Below are 13113 nucleotides of genomic sequence, written 5' to 3'. Positions count from 1 at the left end.
GCGCTGGGAACACTGGCTTAAGAGGCGAATCTCCTTAATCCCGGTTGCTAAGTGAAGCGTTGTGACTCGGCTTAATCACGTCCAGGGTATCAGCGGGCCTTGCGGGGCTGCCGCTTCCGCAGTCCGGAGCCCTCAGAGTTGGGGACCAGGCTTCGCTTGTCCCGTATCATGGGAAGGGCTGTGGCTGGACATTCTGCCTGTTTGGAAACCAGCCGGTCCCCTAATCCAAGTTGCCAGGTGGGGCGCCCCAGGGCCCCCCCCCCCCACCCACACACACAGTGCATCAGGCCAGTGGTCTCTGGTGGCCTCTTTCCTTATGCCCTGAGCCGGTCAGAGTCCTTCCATCACTCTGGGTGCTGGGGAGGCTCGTCTGGGAGCCCCACCACCCTGTGACAGGCCCAGGGTTGCTGGATCCCGGTGCCATGGGCAGGATGTTTTCATCACAGTCTCTTCATCTGATTGGATTTGGGGGGACTGGGGGTACAGCCGTCATGGGGCGCGTGCGAGTCACAGGTGGGGAGAACGCCCCACGTAGATACACAGATAACACGGCATCAGGTGATGGTCAGGACCACGAGGACAGACAGAGCAAGGAAGGCCTGGGGGCCGCTGGTTACGTGAGCAGAGATCTGAGTGCCCCAGGCAGTGGGAACGGCACATGCAAAGGCCCCGGGGCAGGACCATGCCTGGCGTTTGGTAGGAACAGTGAGGGGGCCCCCGTGGCCGGAGCAGAGCAAGCCGGGGGCAGTGGGTGAGGGCGAGAGGGATGAGGGCAGCAGGGCAGCGTCTGTGCTGTGTCTGCAAGTAACCCTAAGTGGGAGGGCTTGTGGGTGGGTGGGACAGGGTCTGACTGCCTTTGGGGAGGATCTCTCGGGGGCTTCTGAAGCAGGGTTGGGGGCTGGGAGGGTACGTCAGGGACACCCACGGTGGGGCAGTTGCAGGTGTCCTGGTAGGGGTGCTAGTGCGGCAAAGAGCAGCCCGGGGTGTGCTGCTTGGGGACGGAGGGGTGGAGGATAGAGTCAAGGATGTCAGGGGTCCCCGCCCGCCCCATGCTCGGCTCTCCACTGATGGCGGCCCCCCTCCTGCAGTCCCTACAGACCGAGAAGGAGACTCCCCAGGCCTCCCTCGGGGAGGGCCCCTCGGCCACACCGCCTTCCAAAAGCGGTCAGAAGACGCGGCCGCTGATCCCTGAGATGTGCTTCACCTCCAGCGGGGAGAACACAGAGCCGCTCCCCGCCAATTCCTACATCGGCGATGACGGGACCAGCCTGCTGATCTCCTGTGCCAAGTGCTGCCTGCAGGTCCATGCCAGTGAGTGCTGGGGCGGGGGGAGCCGAGGGGTCCGCCACACACACAGCCCCGCTTCACCCTCCCAAGACGGCCACCCTCGCGTCTGCGGGGCACGGAAGCCCCTTCCTCTGGCTGCTGCTTTGGGCCTATAGCGGGACCTGGCGTCATGGGGTGGGGGTCTTGACCTTTGGGAGCAGGTGTCCTGCCCTTCCCCCTGGCCAAGGCAGGACTGCCTGGTCAGCCTCCTTCTGGGAGGTTCCACCGAGGCCTGCCCTCCCCGCCCAGGGCCCGGGAGGCAGCAGGAGATCAGGTACCCGTCAGGGGCCGTGACGCTTTTAAACTCCGCACTTTGGGGCCGGAGTTGGAACTGGTGGTAGAGCTGAGATTCTAGAGTGGTCCAGGGGTCTCACTTATCTCTGCCGTCGGTGACTACCCCCCCCCCCCACAAAGCCTGAAGGCCCGACCATAGCCTGAGACGGGGAGACGGATGTCTGTCCCCCTCCTCGGGTGGGAGGGGGCAGCGAATGTGAGATTAAGCTCCCAGGACAGGGAGAAAGCTTCCTGAAGCTGCTTAATTTTGCGTGTGTACATCTCTGTCTGGCGCCCGCCCTGCAGAGACCTGCCCGGAGCTCACTCTGTCTCTTGGCTGGGAGCCCGTCTGCTCTGCCCGGCCCGGCCCGGCTGTGAGGCGTGCTCCTGAGCAGACGGGCCCCCCGGGGTCAGGGTTGGGCGGGGGGAGGGGGTGGGCAGCAGCCAAGCCCACCACCCTGCTGCTCTCAAGGGGCCTGAGGGGCCTGAGGTCCAGCCGTGCAGGGGGAGAGGAGCCTCCCTTGTTGCCCTTGGGAGGCAGAATCCTCAGCACAGGCATCTTGCTTGAGCCCTGGCACCAGACAGAGGGGGACGCCCCCAGGCCTGACCTTGGCTGAGGGCCCCAGGGGCTGGAGCAGGGGGCCAGGTGCGGGCTCTCGGGTGCCTTGCTGTCCCTCGGGGCGCCCCCTTCCTGCTGTCTTGCTTTCTTCCTGTCCTTCCCCCAGGGACCTCTCAGCCCCGGCCAATGATCCCTCTAGCCCACAGAGCCCATTTGGTGGGCAGCGAGCCCTGGCGGGCTCAGGGTCCCCGCAGGACTGCTGGGCAGTGACCCCGGGTGGGGCAGGGTCGTGGGGCAGGCTGTGCCTTCTGCCCGCGCTCCGGGGCGTGGTCCTCCGCCCCTCCTCCACGCCCCCTCCCCCCGTGCCCCCTCCACGACTGTAAACCCGGACCACATCCCAAAGCCAACACCTTGGTAACCCAGAGCCTCTGACTGCGCTTTCGGAAACAGTGGACTCTGGGCCCAGCTCTGCTGCTCTGAACTCCGGGCTCCCCGAGGCCCACCTTGCATCTCACACCACCACTCGGCCACCTTCCTCTCTCTCAGCTCAGAAGAGCCTGGGCGAGCCTCCCAGGCTGGGGTGGGGGGCGAGGGCCAGGCTGAGTCTCCAGACCCGGCAGGGCTCCCTCTTGGGGGCCAGCTCTCCTTCCCCGCGTCAGTTTCCAGACTTCCTCCGGCTCTGTGTGCAGTGGCCCGGATTGAGGTAGAGCGGTTGCTGAGCACACTTACCCTCGATGCCGCAGCCGCCCTTCACCCCGCCGGCGGGGGCCCCCGTGCCGCCCGCGGGCAGCCGCGGTGACAGATGCGCTGGCCCCTGTCTTCCAGGTTGCTACGGCATCCGCCCAGAGCTGGTCAACGAGGGCTGGACGTGTTCCCGGTGCGCGGCCCACGCCTGGACTGCGGTAACTCGCCCCTGCAGCTGGGGTGGTGCGCTGAAAGCTGGCGCGGCCCGTGGGGGAGCCGAGCCGGTCCTGGGCCCCGGGCTCGCCCGATCCCGCAGGGTGACCTTGGGCTGGCGGCCTCACCTCCCTGGGTCTCGGGTGGAGCCCAACGCACTCTCTGGCCCATCGCTTCCTGTGGCCGCTAGTTTGAAACGTAAGGACCGTGGGCGGGGGACGGAGCAGGTCCCGGAGCAGCAGGCAGGCGGCGCTGCCCTGCACACCCCTCACCTAGCTGTTGTCTGGTCCCTGTAGGAGTGCTGCCTGTGCAACCTCCGGGGAGGCGCCCTGCAGATGACGACTGACAGGAGGTGGGTTAGAAGGGACTCTCCTCCTGGGGGGTCCTGAGGGGCGATTCGGGGCGGGGGCAGGACCGGCAGGAGCAGATGAGGTCCCCTCGGCCAGGCCAGTCGGTGCGCACAATTGTGAGATGACCCCAAGGCGACGGAACGCACCTGTGACCCCTGACCCCACCCACTCCACCCCGCCCCAGGTGGATCCACGTGATCTGCGCCATCGCCGTCCCGGAAGTGCGGTTCCTGAACGTGATGGAGCGCCACCCCGTGGACATCAGCGCCATCCCCGAGCAGCGGTGGAAGCTGGTAGGGGCCCTGGAGTCCCTACGCCCCAGGGATGCAGGGTAGCTGCCAGGGAGCCAGAAGTCATGATTTCAGGGCTTCCCTGGTGGCGCAGTGGTTGAGAGTCCGCCTGCCGATGCAGGGGACTCGGGTTCGTGCCCCGGACCGGGAAGATCCCACGTGCCGCGGAGCGGCTGGGCCCGTGAGCCGTGGCCGCTGAGCCTGCGCGTCCGGAGCCTGTGTGCTCCGCAAAGGGAGAGGCCACAACAGCGAGAGGCCCGCGTACTGCAAAAAAAAAAAAAAAAAAAAAAAAAGAAGAAGTCATGATTTCAGTTTGGCCAGCAGTTACTCTTTGAATAGCCATGGGGGTACCCGGAGAAAAGCAGGGGTCCGCTCCCCGTCTCTATTTCCAGCTGCTTTTCACACAGAGGAAGCCACCCGCACTCTGCCCAGTTCTTTCTTGCCTAACCCGCGATATGCCGCCAAACAGAATTTTAAGTACCCGGTCCAGTTGCAGTGGTCACAGAGCAGGGCTCTAGAATGTCTTCATCATATGCCTAACTGAAACTTGACACACGTTACATGGCAGCTCCCTATTTCCCCTCCCCCACCCTTGCAACCATCACTTCTGCTCTCTGCTTCTGTGAGTTTGGTTTCTGTGCCTCGTGGAAGTGGAGTCACACAGCATGGGTCCTTCTGTGTCTGGCCTTTTTCACTGAGCATAATGTCCTCAACATCCATCCATACTGCTGCAAATGGCAGGATTTCCTTCTTTTTCATAGCTGAGTAATACTCCATTGTATTTCTACACCACGTCTTCTTTATCCATTTCCTGTCGAGGGACACTTAGGTTGCTTCCAGGTCTTGGCTATTGTAAACGATGCTGCAGTGAACCTGGGGGTGCAGGTGTCTTTTCAAGATAGTGATTTTGTTTCCTTCAAAAACCCAGGAGTGAAATAGCCAGATGATATGGTGGTTCTGTTTTTAACTTTTTGAGGAACCACCACACTGTTCTCCATAGCAGCTGCACCAAGTGACATTCCCACCAACAGTGCGTATGTGCGTTCCCTTTTCTTCCTGTCCTCAACAATACCTCTTGTCTTCTTGATGATAGACGTTCTAACAGGTGGTTTTGATTTGCATTTCCCTGATGATTAGTGATGTTGACATCTGTTCATGTACCTGTTGGCCATCTGTATGTTTTCCTTCTTTTTTAAAAAAAATTATTTATTTATTTTTGGCTGCGTTGGGTCTTCATTGCTGCCCACGGGCTTTCTCTAGCTGCAGCAAGCAGGGGCTGCTCTTCACTGTGGTGCGCGGGCTTCTCGTTGCGGAGCACGGGCTCTAGGTGCGTGGGCTTCAGCAGTTGTGGCATGCGAGCTCAGTAGTTGTGGCTCACGGGCTCTAGAGGGCAGGCTCAGTAGTTGTGGCTCACGGGCTTAGTTGCTCCACGGCATGTGGGATCTTCCCGGACAGCGCTTGAAGCAGTGTGGCAGGCAGATTCTTAACCACTGCGCCACCAGGGAAGCCCCATCTGTGTGTTTTCTTTAGGGAAATGTCTGTTCGAGTCCTTTGCCCATTTTTGAACTGGGCTGGTGGCTTTTTTGCTCCTGAGTTGTAGGGGTACCATCACTGGCCCCTCTGAGGAGCACGGCCATCCTTGGGCAGGTGTGGTCTTGCAAGGCTCATGCCTCCTGCTCTTGCTAGTAACACACACACCCCTCCCCCATCTGGGAGAGCCTTTGGCTCAGTGGGCAGTAGGCAGACAGTGAGCAAACACTGGCTTCCCTTCCCAGCTCGGCCACCAGTCAGCTGTGTGACTCTGGACAGATTCCTTGACCTCTCTGTGCCTCAGCCTTCCCCTCCATAAAATGGGGCTGCTAACAGTCCCCTCTGTGGGGAACATCAACTGGGCCACAACAGAAAGCGCTAATCATGCCATCTGAGCACCAGCATGTGCTCTCAGGTCATCACCTGTGAGTTTGCAGGTGGCCGTGTGGGGGACATGTGGGTGATGGGATGTGTCTTGTGGCATCTGGGAGCTAGGTCCTTGGCCCAGGGGTATGGACAGCATCCTGGCTGCTTTTCCTGCCTGGTTTATTTCCCAGCTGCCTGGAGCAGGCCTGGCTAGTGACGCTCCTCCAGGCCTGTAGTGGGCAGGAGGCAAAGAAATGGGGCTGTGGGCACTGAACCCAGCGGGGAGTCCCAGTGAAGGCACAGAGACGCCGACCGCGGAGCCCACAGGTGTGGGGCCCCCCGGGCAGGGCTGAGTGGGCAGCCAGCTGGAGTCGTGTGGGGAGGGGACGGATGGGGCTTGGTCAGGAAACAGGGGGCACTGGGGCCAGCTCCAGCCCCGCCCAGCGAGGACGCGCGTTAGGAAGAGGCTGGTGCCTGCGGGTGATTCCTCCAGGAGCGCGGGCGGAAAAGGCCTCATTATTCAGGTGGAGTGATGGCGTGGTGCGCTGTGCCGTGATAGATCCTCCCTCCCAGACGCTTTATGGATCATCTGACATTTCCAGCTTGCAGCCTCTTCATTACCAGCACTTGTAACGATGAATTAAAAATCCTTTTACACGAGGCTCGCTTGTATTGCCTAATGGAGCCTCGCAAGGAAGCCAGCGGTTAACTCCTGCGTGCCCGGCCGCCCGCCTGCCTTCCCAGGGCCATGTGCAGGCCGCAGGCCCGGGAACGGTCACACCTGGTCATCCGCCCAACTTTCTGTCCCCGTGACTCCCTGGCCACTGGTCCTGGTGAGCGGGGCTGGCCCCAGCCTGCTGGCGGCCTGAGCCTCGAGCTGCCCGCTCACCGGGCCAGGTCAGGTTGTGAGGGCCGGTGGAGGTGAGGCTGCCGGGGCGGGGGCCTTGAACCAGCCCTGCCTTGAGGTGTAGAGGCTGGTGTCACATCCTGATGGGAAGGAGGGTGGGCTGGCAGGCAGGCGCTGAGGGATGACGGCAGGGGCCGGTGGGGAAGAGGGGAGGCCAGAGACATAGGACATGGTGCCTTGTGGCCTCCATGGCTGATGGCACACCCAGCCGTAGCCCTTGGCCTCCTCCTGGCCACGGTTCTCCACCGATTCCACACCCCACCCTGTACCACCCCCCCATCCCCACGCCCGCCTCACTGCCTCCAGAGAGGGAGTCCCAGACACAGGACTCACCCTTAAGGCAGCCCTGAGCTCAGCCCTTGACAGATGGCCCGATGGGGGCCTGGCCTGTATTCCTCGTGACGTGGAAACTCGGAATAACGAGCTGCCACCGGAGGCTGGATTGAATGAGCCGCGTGTCAGGCCGGGCTGTCGGGTCTCTCCCGGGCCTCGGCTGTGGGGTCGCGGCCTGGCCTCCAGGGCGGCTGTGCTCCACCTTCCGCTCCCCGTGGAGCCATGCGGAGCCCTTTCCCCGTGGGCCGGCCGGAGAGTCGGGCATCGACGGCTTAATGATGAGATATCATTGCCATCGATCGGCACCGGGCAGCACTCCTGCAGCGCCTTTGCTGTGGGGCTTCTCTGGCTTTTGCATGCGTTTTACAGAGCGGTAAAGGCCCGCTTGTTAAATGCCCAGGGTGCCGGGCTGGTGGTTGCTCAGTGGTGGCAGGGCGTGGGCGTGGGTGCAGCATTCGCGGCCTGGGGGCTGACGCCGAGCAGAGCAGGTCGCCCAGGCAGGGCGTTCCCACGGTGTGGGCCCTCTGCCCCTCCTTCTGGAGGGCTGGGCTACACTGCAGCGCCTTTCATTCAAAATTAAGATAAAATCCCCCATTTTATTTATTTATTTTCTTAAAAAAAAAATCCCCCATTTTAAAGGGAACATTTTCCTTTTAGTGCATTCACAGAGTTAGGCAACCATCACCTCTGTCTAGTTCCAGAACATTCCATCACCCCAGAAAGAAACCCCCTCCCTATTGAGTGACTGCCATCTCCCTCCCTCAGCCCCTGACAGCCCCTAACGCACTGGCTGTGTCTGTAGATGTGCCTGTTCTGGACGTGTGGGTCCTTCTGTGTCTGGCTTCTCTCACTGAGCGTCGTGTTCTCGGGGTCCAGCCACGGTGTAGCAAGTGTCAGTGCTTCTCTCCTTTTCATGGATGAATCACGTTTGTGATTGTTGGTGCCTATTCCAGTCTTGGAAGTGCTCCTGGGGGGCAGCTGCAGGCCGGTTTGGTGGGCCTGGGGTGGTTCGCGGGGGCTCTACATCGCAGTCAAGACTCTCCCAGGATGCCTCCACTCAAGGCCGGCTGCCGGGCCTCCGCACTCCAGCCCTGGGTCTCAGAGTCACTCCCAGGAGACAGACCTGGGGGCCCAGTAGGAGGCCTCCCAGCCCCAGGGGGCGGGGGCAGAGGCAGCGGCCAGAGCCCCATTCCCACCGCCGTGTCCCCGCAGAAATGTGTGTACTGCCGGAAGCGGATGAAGAAGGTGTCGGGCGCCTGCATCCAATGCTCCTGCGAGCACTGCTCCACCTCCTTCCACGTGACCTGCGCCCACGCCGCTGGCGTCCTCATGGAGCCAGACGACTGGCCCTACGTTGTTTCCATCACCTGCTTCAAGCACAAGTCGGGGGGTCACACTGTGAGTGCCCGCCTGCCCTCCGCCCTGTTCCCGTGCCCGCCCACCCGCCCCGCTGTGTCCTGACACCCGCTCCGCCTCCAGGTCCAGATCCTGAGGGCCGTGTCCTTAGGGCAGGTGGTCATCACCAAGAACCGCAACGGGCTTTACTACCGGTGCCGCGTCATCGGCACCACCACGCAGACCTTCTACGAAGTGAACTTTGACGACGGGTCCTACAGCGATAACCTGTACCCCGAGAGCATCACCGTGAGCAGCGATGGGCCGAAGGGGGCAGGGCCAGGGGCGGTGGGTGGGGCCAGGGCGGGCGCAGGCGCAGTTGCAGGCGCAGGCGCAGGGCAAGCCTTACCCTTAGGAAGGGAGGCGGCCGGATCCCTCACAGCGGTCCCCTGCATCCAGGGTCACCATTGTCCCTGCTGGACAGGACCAGGCTGTAGGGCCCCTGCTGGAAAGCGCCGCCTGTTTCTGTAGAAACAGCAGAGAGCCGGGCCAGTCTAGATACGCCTGCAGGCGGGCGATTCCCCAGGGCTGGGGTGGCCCCCGCACCCCCGGCCTGGGCACCTGCCCACAGCTCACCTTGATAGTTCAAGCTGAGAGCACTGCCTTCCTCCTGGCGGCAAAATCTACCAAATGAGACCTTTCTTAGACCAGGCGAGCGCGGTGACCAAGGCCGAGGGCGCCCCTTACCGCCCCACTCCCCCACCCCGTCCTTCCTTCCACAGAGTAGAGACTGTGCCCGGCTGGGTCCCCCGCCCGAGGGCGAGTTTGTTGAGCTCCGGTGGACCGATGGCAACATCTACAGGGCCAAGTTCATTTCCTCTGTGACCAGTCACATTTACCAGGTGAGGGGCTCCTGTTTACCAGGTACAGGGATGGGCTGGGGCGGGGCCCTCGACGAGATCCTGCTGGGAATGCTGGCGTTTGCCCGCTAACTGAGAAGGTCGGCACAAGCTGGAAGGTTGTCCAGCTGTCCAGTATTATCCCCTTTGGAGGTGTCTTCCCGATTTGTGTGTGTGTGTGTGTGTGTGTGTGTGCGTGCGTGTGGTAGAACATACATAACGTAAAACTTACTGTTTTAACCAATTTCTAAGCGTACAGTTCAGTGCCCTTGTTTTTTTTAAAAACCAAGTCGGTTGTGAGTTTCTCACCATGATTGTGGAAAAGAAATTATTGAAAAGGGTGGAATCTTTGAAGAGAAACCACCCGTATCCCAGCGAGGAAGATGACAGCTGCTGACCCTGTGCTGTTTCCCGCGGCTTGTCTGGCAAGCAGGCCGCGAGAGTGCAGGTGTCGGGCCCCAGCCAGGCCAGGCTGAGCAGCCAGCAAGCTCAACTGTGTCCCCTTGGCAGGTGGAGTTCGAGGATGGGTCCCAGCTGACGGTGAAGCGTGGTGACATCTTCACCCTGGACGAGGAGCTCCCCAAGAGGGTCCGGTCCCGGCTGGTAAGTGGCTGGGGGTGGGGGTGAGCGCTGCTGCCTGGGAGAGTGACCCGTCCAGGTGGCCTTGACCTCCTGCCTCGGCCTTTGCCCGTTCTGGGGCGTGAGGGTCAGCCCGGCCGGCGAAGAGGAGACAGAAGCGCCTGCACGTGGATCTGAGCTGCAGATCAGCGATGCACAAAGGAACAGGGGAGACTGGCCTCTTCTCACAGCCTTTCACTGTCTTCTTTCTTTTGTGTTTAATCCAAGGTTTTGAGGATTGGGGGCCGTGGCTATGGGTGGAAGAGCTGAGTCAGAGCTGGTGGGGGGGGGGGGCGTCCCAGATGCCAGGTTCCCTTGGGGGACAGACAGGAGCTGCCAGGCAGACGAGTGGCCTGTGTGCAGCCTGGCCTTGCCTCCTGCCCTCTGTGGATGGCAGGGTGCCCGTCCTGCTACGGGGCCAGTGACTGGGAGCTTAGGGCCCCTCCTCTGCCTGATGGGGCGCTCACTCACAGGGTGGGGGTCCAGGCAGAGGCAGGAGGGGCCATCCCCAGTGAGCGTTGTTTGTTTCTCAGACACTGTCATTGGCTGAGGGTCAGCAGCCCAGGGCCCTCGACCCCCAGCAGGGCAGGCATCTCCTCCAGCCAGGCCCCCGAGCTGAGCCTGTATTTCAGTCTGTTCCGGCTGCAATAACAAAATATCACAGATGGGAACTTACACAGCAAACCACCTCTCACAGTCCCGGAGGCTGGAAGTCCAAGATCAAGGTATCAGCAGATTCGGCGCCTGGTGAGGGCCGGATCCTGGCTTACAGACACCTACCTTCTGGTGTGCTCACATGGTGGAGAGAGCGAGCGAGCGAGAGCTCTCTGGGATCCCTTTATAAGGGCACTGATCCCATTCGCAAGGGCTGCACCCTCATGACCTCATCACCTCCTGATACCATCACACTGTAGCAGGGTAGGCCTTCAACACAGGACTCTGGGGGGCGGGACACAGACCTTGAGGCCGCAGCACCCCATCCGCACTAACCCCAGTGCCGTCTGATCTCCTGCAGTCGGTCAGCACGGGGGCCCCACAGGAAAACGTCTTCTCGGGAGAAGAGGTAAAGGCCGCCAAACGCCCGCGGGTGGGCACCCCTCGCGCTGCGGAGGACTCGGGGCGGAACCCGGACTACCCGGCCTTCATGGAGAGCCTGCTGCAGGCGCAGTGCTGGCCCGGAGCCCCGTTCTAGGACAGCCGGCCTAGACAGCCGGCGACCCCTTGGCCCAGCAAGGCGGGCGCGGCGGGCCCAGGCGTTCGCTTGCTGTGAATCCCTGTCCTCGCCTCCGTGGCCCGAGAGGCTACCTCGGCGACAGGAGCAAGCAGGACGCCACACGCGCCCCCGGACTCAGGGAGCAGGGCCACGTGGGCTCTGGGGGGCCGGCGGGGGCACGCGCCACCCCCTCGACCCAGATTCGTAAACCACGTAAGCTCTTCTTCTCGAAAAGGTGCTACTGCATTGCCTGCCTCCTGAGCAGCCTTTGAGATTGTGACTTCTGTACATAAATCACCTTTGTGAGGTTCTTTCTATAAATACCTATTGTTTTAAAAAAAAAATGCAAGAAAAAAAGGAAAGAAAAGGAAAAACAAGCCCCAAAGTTGTTTTCTAGATTTGTGGCTTTAAAAACGACAAAACAAAACAAAACAAAACGTCCTTTTTCTCAGCACCAACCAAGATTGCTGCGGGAGGTGAAAGCAGCTCGTCTTTTCGTTTGTTGTGTTTTCTGGTCTCGCTGGTCTGTGAGTGGCGGGGATGCACTGTAGCTGCGGTGAGGCCTGGGGGCGCCCAGGGATCCCAGACGGTGGCGCCTGGTCACTCACCCTCTCCCCGATCGTGAGATCGAGAAGGTCCGGGTGGCTGGCACCGCCGCCAGTGCCCAGTGGGAGGAGACCGGCAGCTCCCTGGGTGGCCTGCCCCTTGTCCGCGTGGCCTTTTGCAAAATAAACGCTCTCTCCTCTGGTGGCTCCATCTTTTGCTTCTTCCCCTAGGGAGACCCATCCCCCAGCTGAGGCCTCGGGTGGGCGGCCCTCCGGGGGTCCGGCTGCGGCCCAGGTGTGCAGGGGGGTCTTCCCCGGAACCCGAGGGGCTGGCACATCCTGTATCCTCTCCGTGACGCGTGGATTTGTGTGTCCAGGAGAGAGAGAGCACGAGAGGGAATCGCTTTCAGCTCAGAGGAAATCTGCCTCGTAAGGGTTGTGGGTTGAGTTTCCAGGCAAAAAACGTGCTTCTTAGCCCCCCCCGCCTCTCAGCTGCCCCGCTGTCCCCTGTAGAGGGATTGAGGGCGTCATTTGCTTGTATAGAATTTTTTTAATTTAAAAAAAGAGGCTCTAACGGTTGCCAGGCCAGAGAGAACCGTGTAAGGGAAGCGGACAGCAACTTCCTTGATGGGGAGGGGGCAGGTGCCCTGGAGGGGCGGGGGGGGGGGAGGTGCCAGGGGAGTCGGCGGAATGTCGGGGTTTCCTCTGCATGCAGCAGCCCCTGCCCCGGGGCGCTGTCACTATGTTCATATGTAGTTTGAAAATGCTATTTATATTGTAAAGAGAATAAACAGAAGCGGGCAGAAGCCCCTGCGGCCCTGGGTTGGGCAGTGGGCCGGCCCCCGTGGCTGGTCCCTCCGGGTCGCACCCTGTCCGTCGGTCGTGGGTTCCCAGACAACTCGCGCACACAGAGGGGTCTCACAGCAAAGGGGAACGCACACTTCCCCCGCGAAGATACATCCGTGTCTGTGTGCGAAAGCAAAAAACGAACCCGCCCACCCTGTTTTTTTTTTTTCCCACCCGAGATTAAGGATGTGCGCTGTATTTTTGCCTAATTCCTCTGCCTCTAGGTTCATAATGAATTAAAGGCTCGTGAGCAGTGCGAATTACAGCTCCAGGTCGTTGCAGTGTCTTCTTTTCTGAGTGGGCGCCGGGAGGGCGGTCGGCGGTCTCTGGCAGGCGTGGGCTCCGGTCGCCCCCTCCAGGACGGAACAGGCGTGGAGCCTCCCCGGAGGCGGGGGGCGGGGGAGGGGGTGCGGCACGTGGCCCAGCACCGCAGCCCCTGCTCCCCGCCTCCAGGGTGGAAGAAGTTTCCTTCCTGAGCCGGACGTCTGAAGCTTAGCTCCGCACACAACCCCCGCATCAGAGGCAGTCAGGGACCCTCTCCGTCTGACCCGCCCCTTGCTTGTCAGGGGCCTGCGGCCACCCTCTCCCCCGGCCCTCCCAGCCTCAACCCAGTTCTTGTGACATCTGAGCCGGGGAGCGCACCTCGTGGAGGGCGGCCGCTGGGCATATGCGAGACAGTGGGGTCTCCCACGGTGGGGTGAGGCTGGAACCCCCGTATTCAGGACCGTATCGCTCGTCCAGCCTATACTGGGGATACAGCAGTAGGTGTGTCACCAGTGGGAGAGTCAAACAGTGCGTAAAATGGGCTGTCAGCTGTGATATGAAG

General features: G+C 61.5%; 1 protein-coding gene across 6 annotated transcripts in view; it reads left to right on the top strand.

Annotated features, from left to right (window-relative positions):
- Nucleotides 1-12552, top strand: part of KDM4B (lysine demethylase 4B) — a 143082-nt gene extending 130530 nt beyond the window's left edge. For 2 of the 6 annotated variants that reach the window (XM_067032974.1, XM_067032973.1), the window contains 10 exons: nt 1089-1311; nt 2984-3060; nt 3352-3407; nt 3590-3698; nt 8044-8229; nt 8311-8475; nt 8949-9068; nt 9576-9668; nt 10217-10601; nt 10699-11229. In XM_067032974.1, the coding sequence (XP_066889075.1) occupies nt 1089-1311; nt 2984-3060; nt 3352-3407; nt 3590-3698; nt 8044-8229; nt 8311-8475; nt 8949-9068; nt 9576-9668; nt 10217-10597 (1410 nt within the window). In that variant the 3' untranslated portion in view covers nt 10598-10601; nt 10699-11229. Of the gene's footprint in view, nt 1-1088; nt 1312-2983; nt 3061-3351; nt 3408-3589; nt 3699-8043; nt 8230-8310; nt 8476-8948; nt 9069-9575; nt 9669-10216; nt 10602-10698 lie in introns of all 6 variants that reach the window. The other 4 variants (XM_059062026.2, XM_067032975.1, XM_059062030.2 and 1 more) reach the window with 3 other exon arrangements.
- The last annotated feature ends 561 nt before the right edge of the window (nt 12553-13113 follow it).

Source organism: Kogia breviceps, chromosome 4 (assembly GCF_026419965.1).
Source record: "Kogia breviceps isolate mKogBre1 chromosome 4, mKogBre1 haplotype 1, whole genome shotgun sequence".
NCBI lineage: Eukaryota > Metazoa > Chordata > Mammalia > Artiodactyla > Physeteridae > Kogia > Kogia breviceps.
This window is presented reverse-complemented; position numbering and strand designations above follow the sequence as displayed.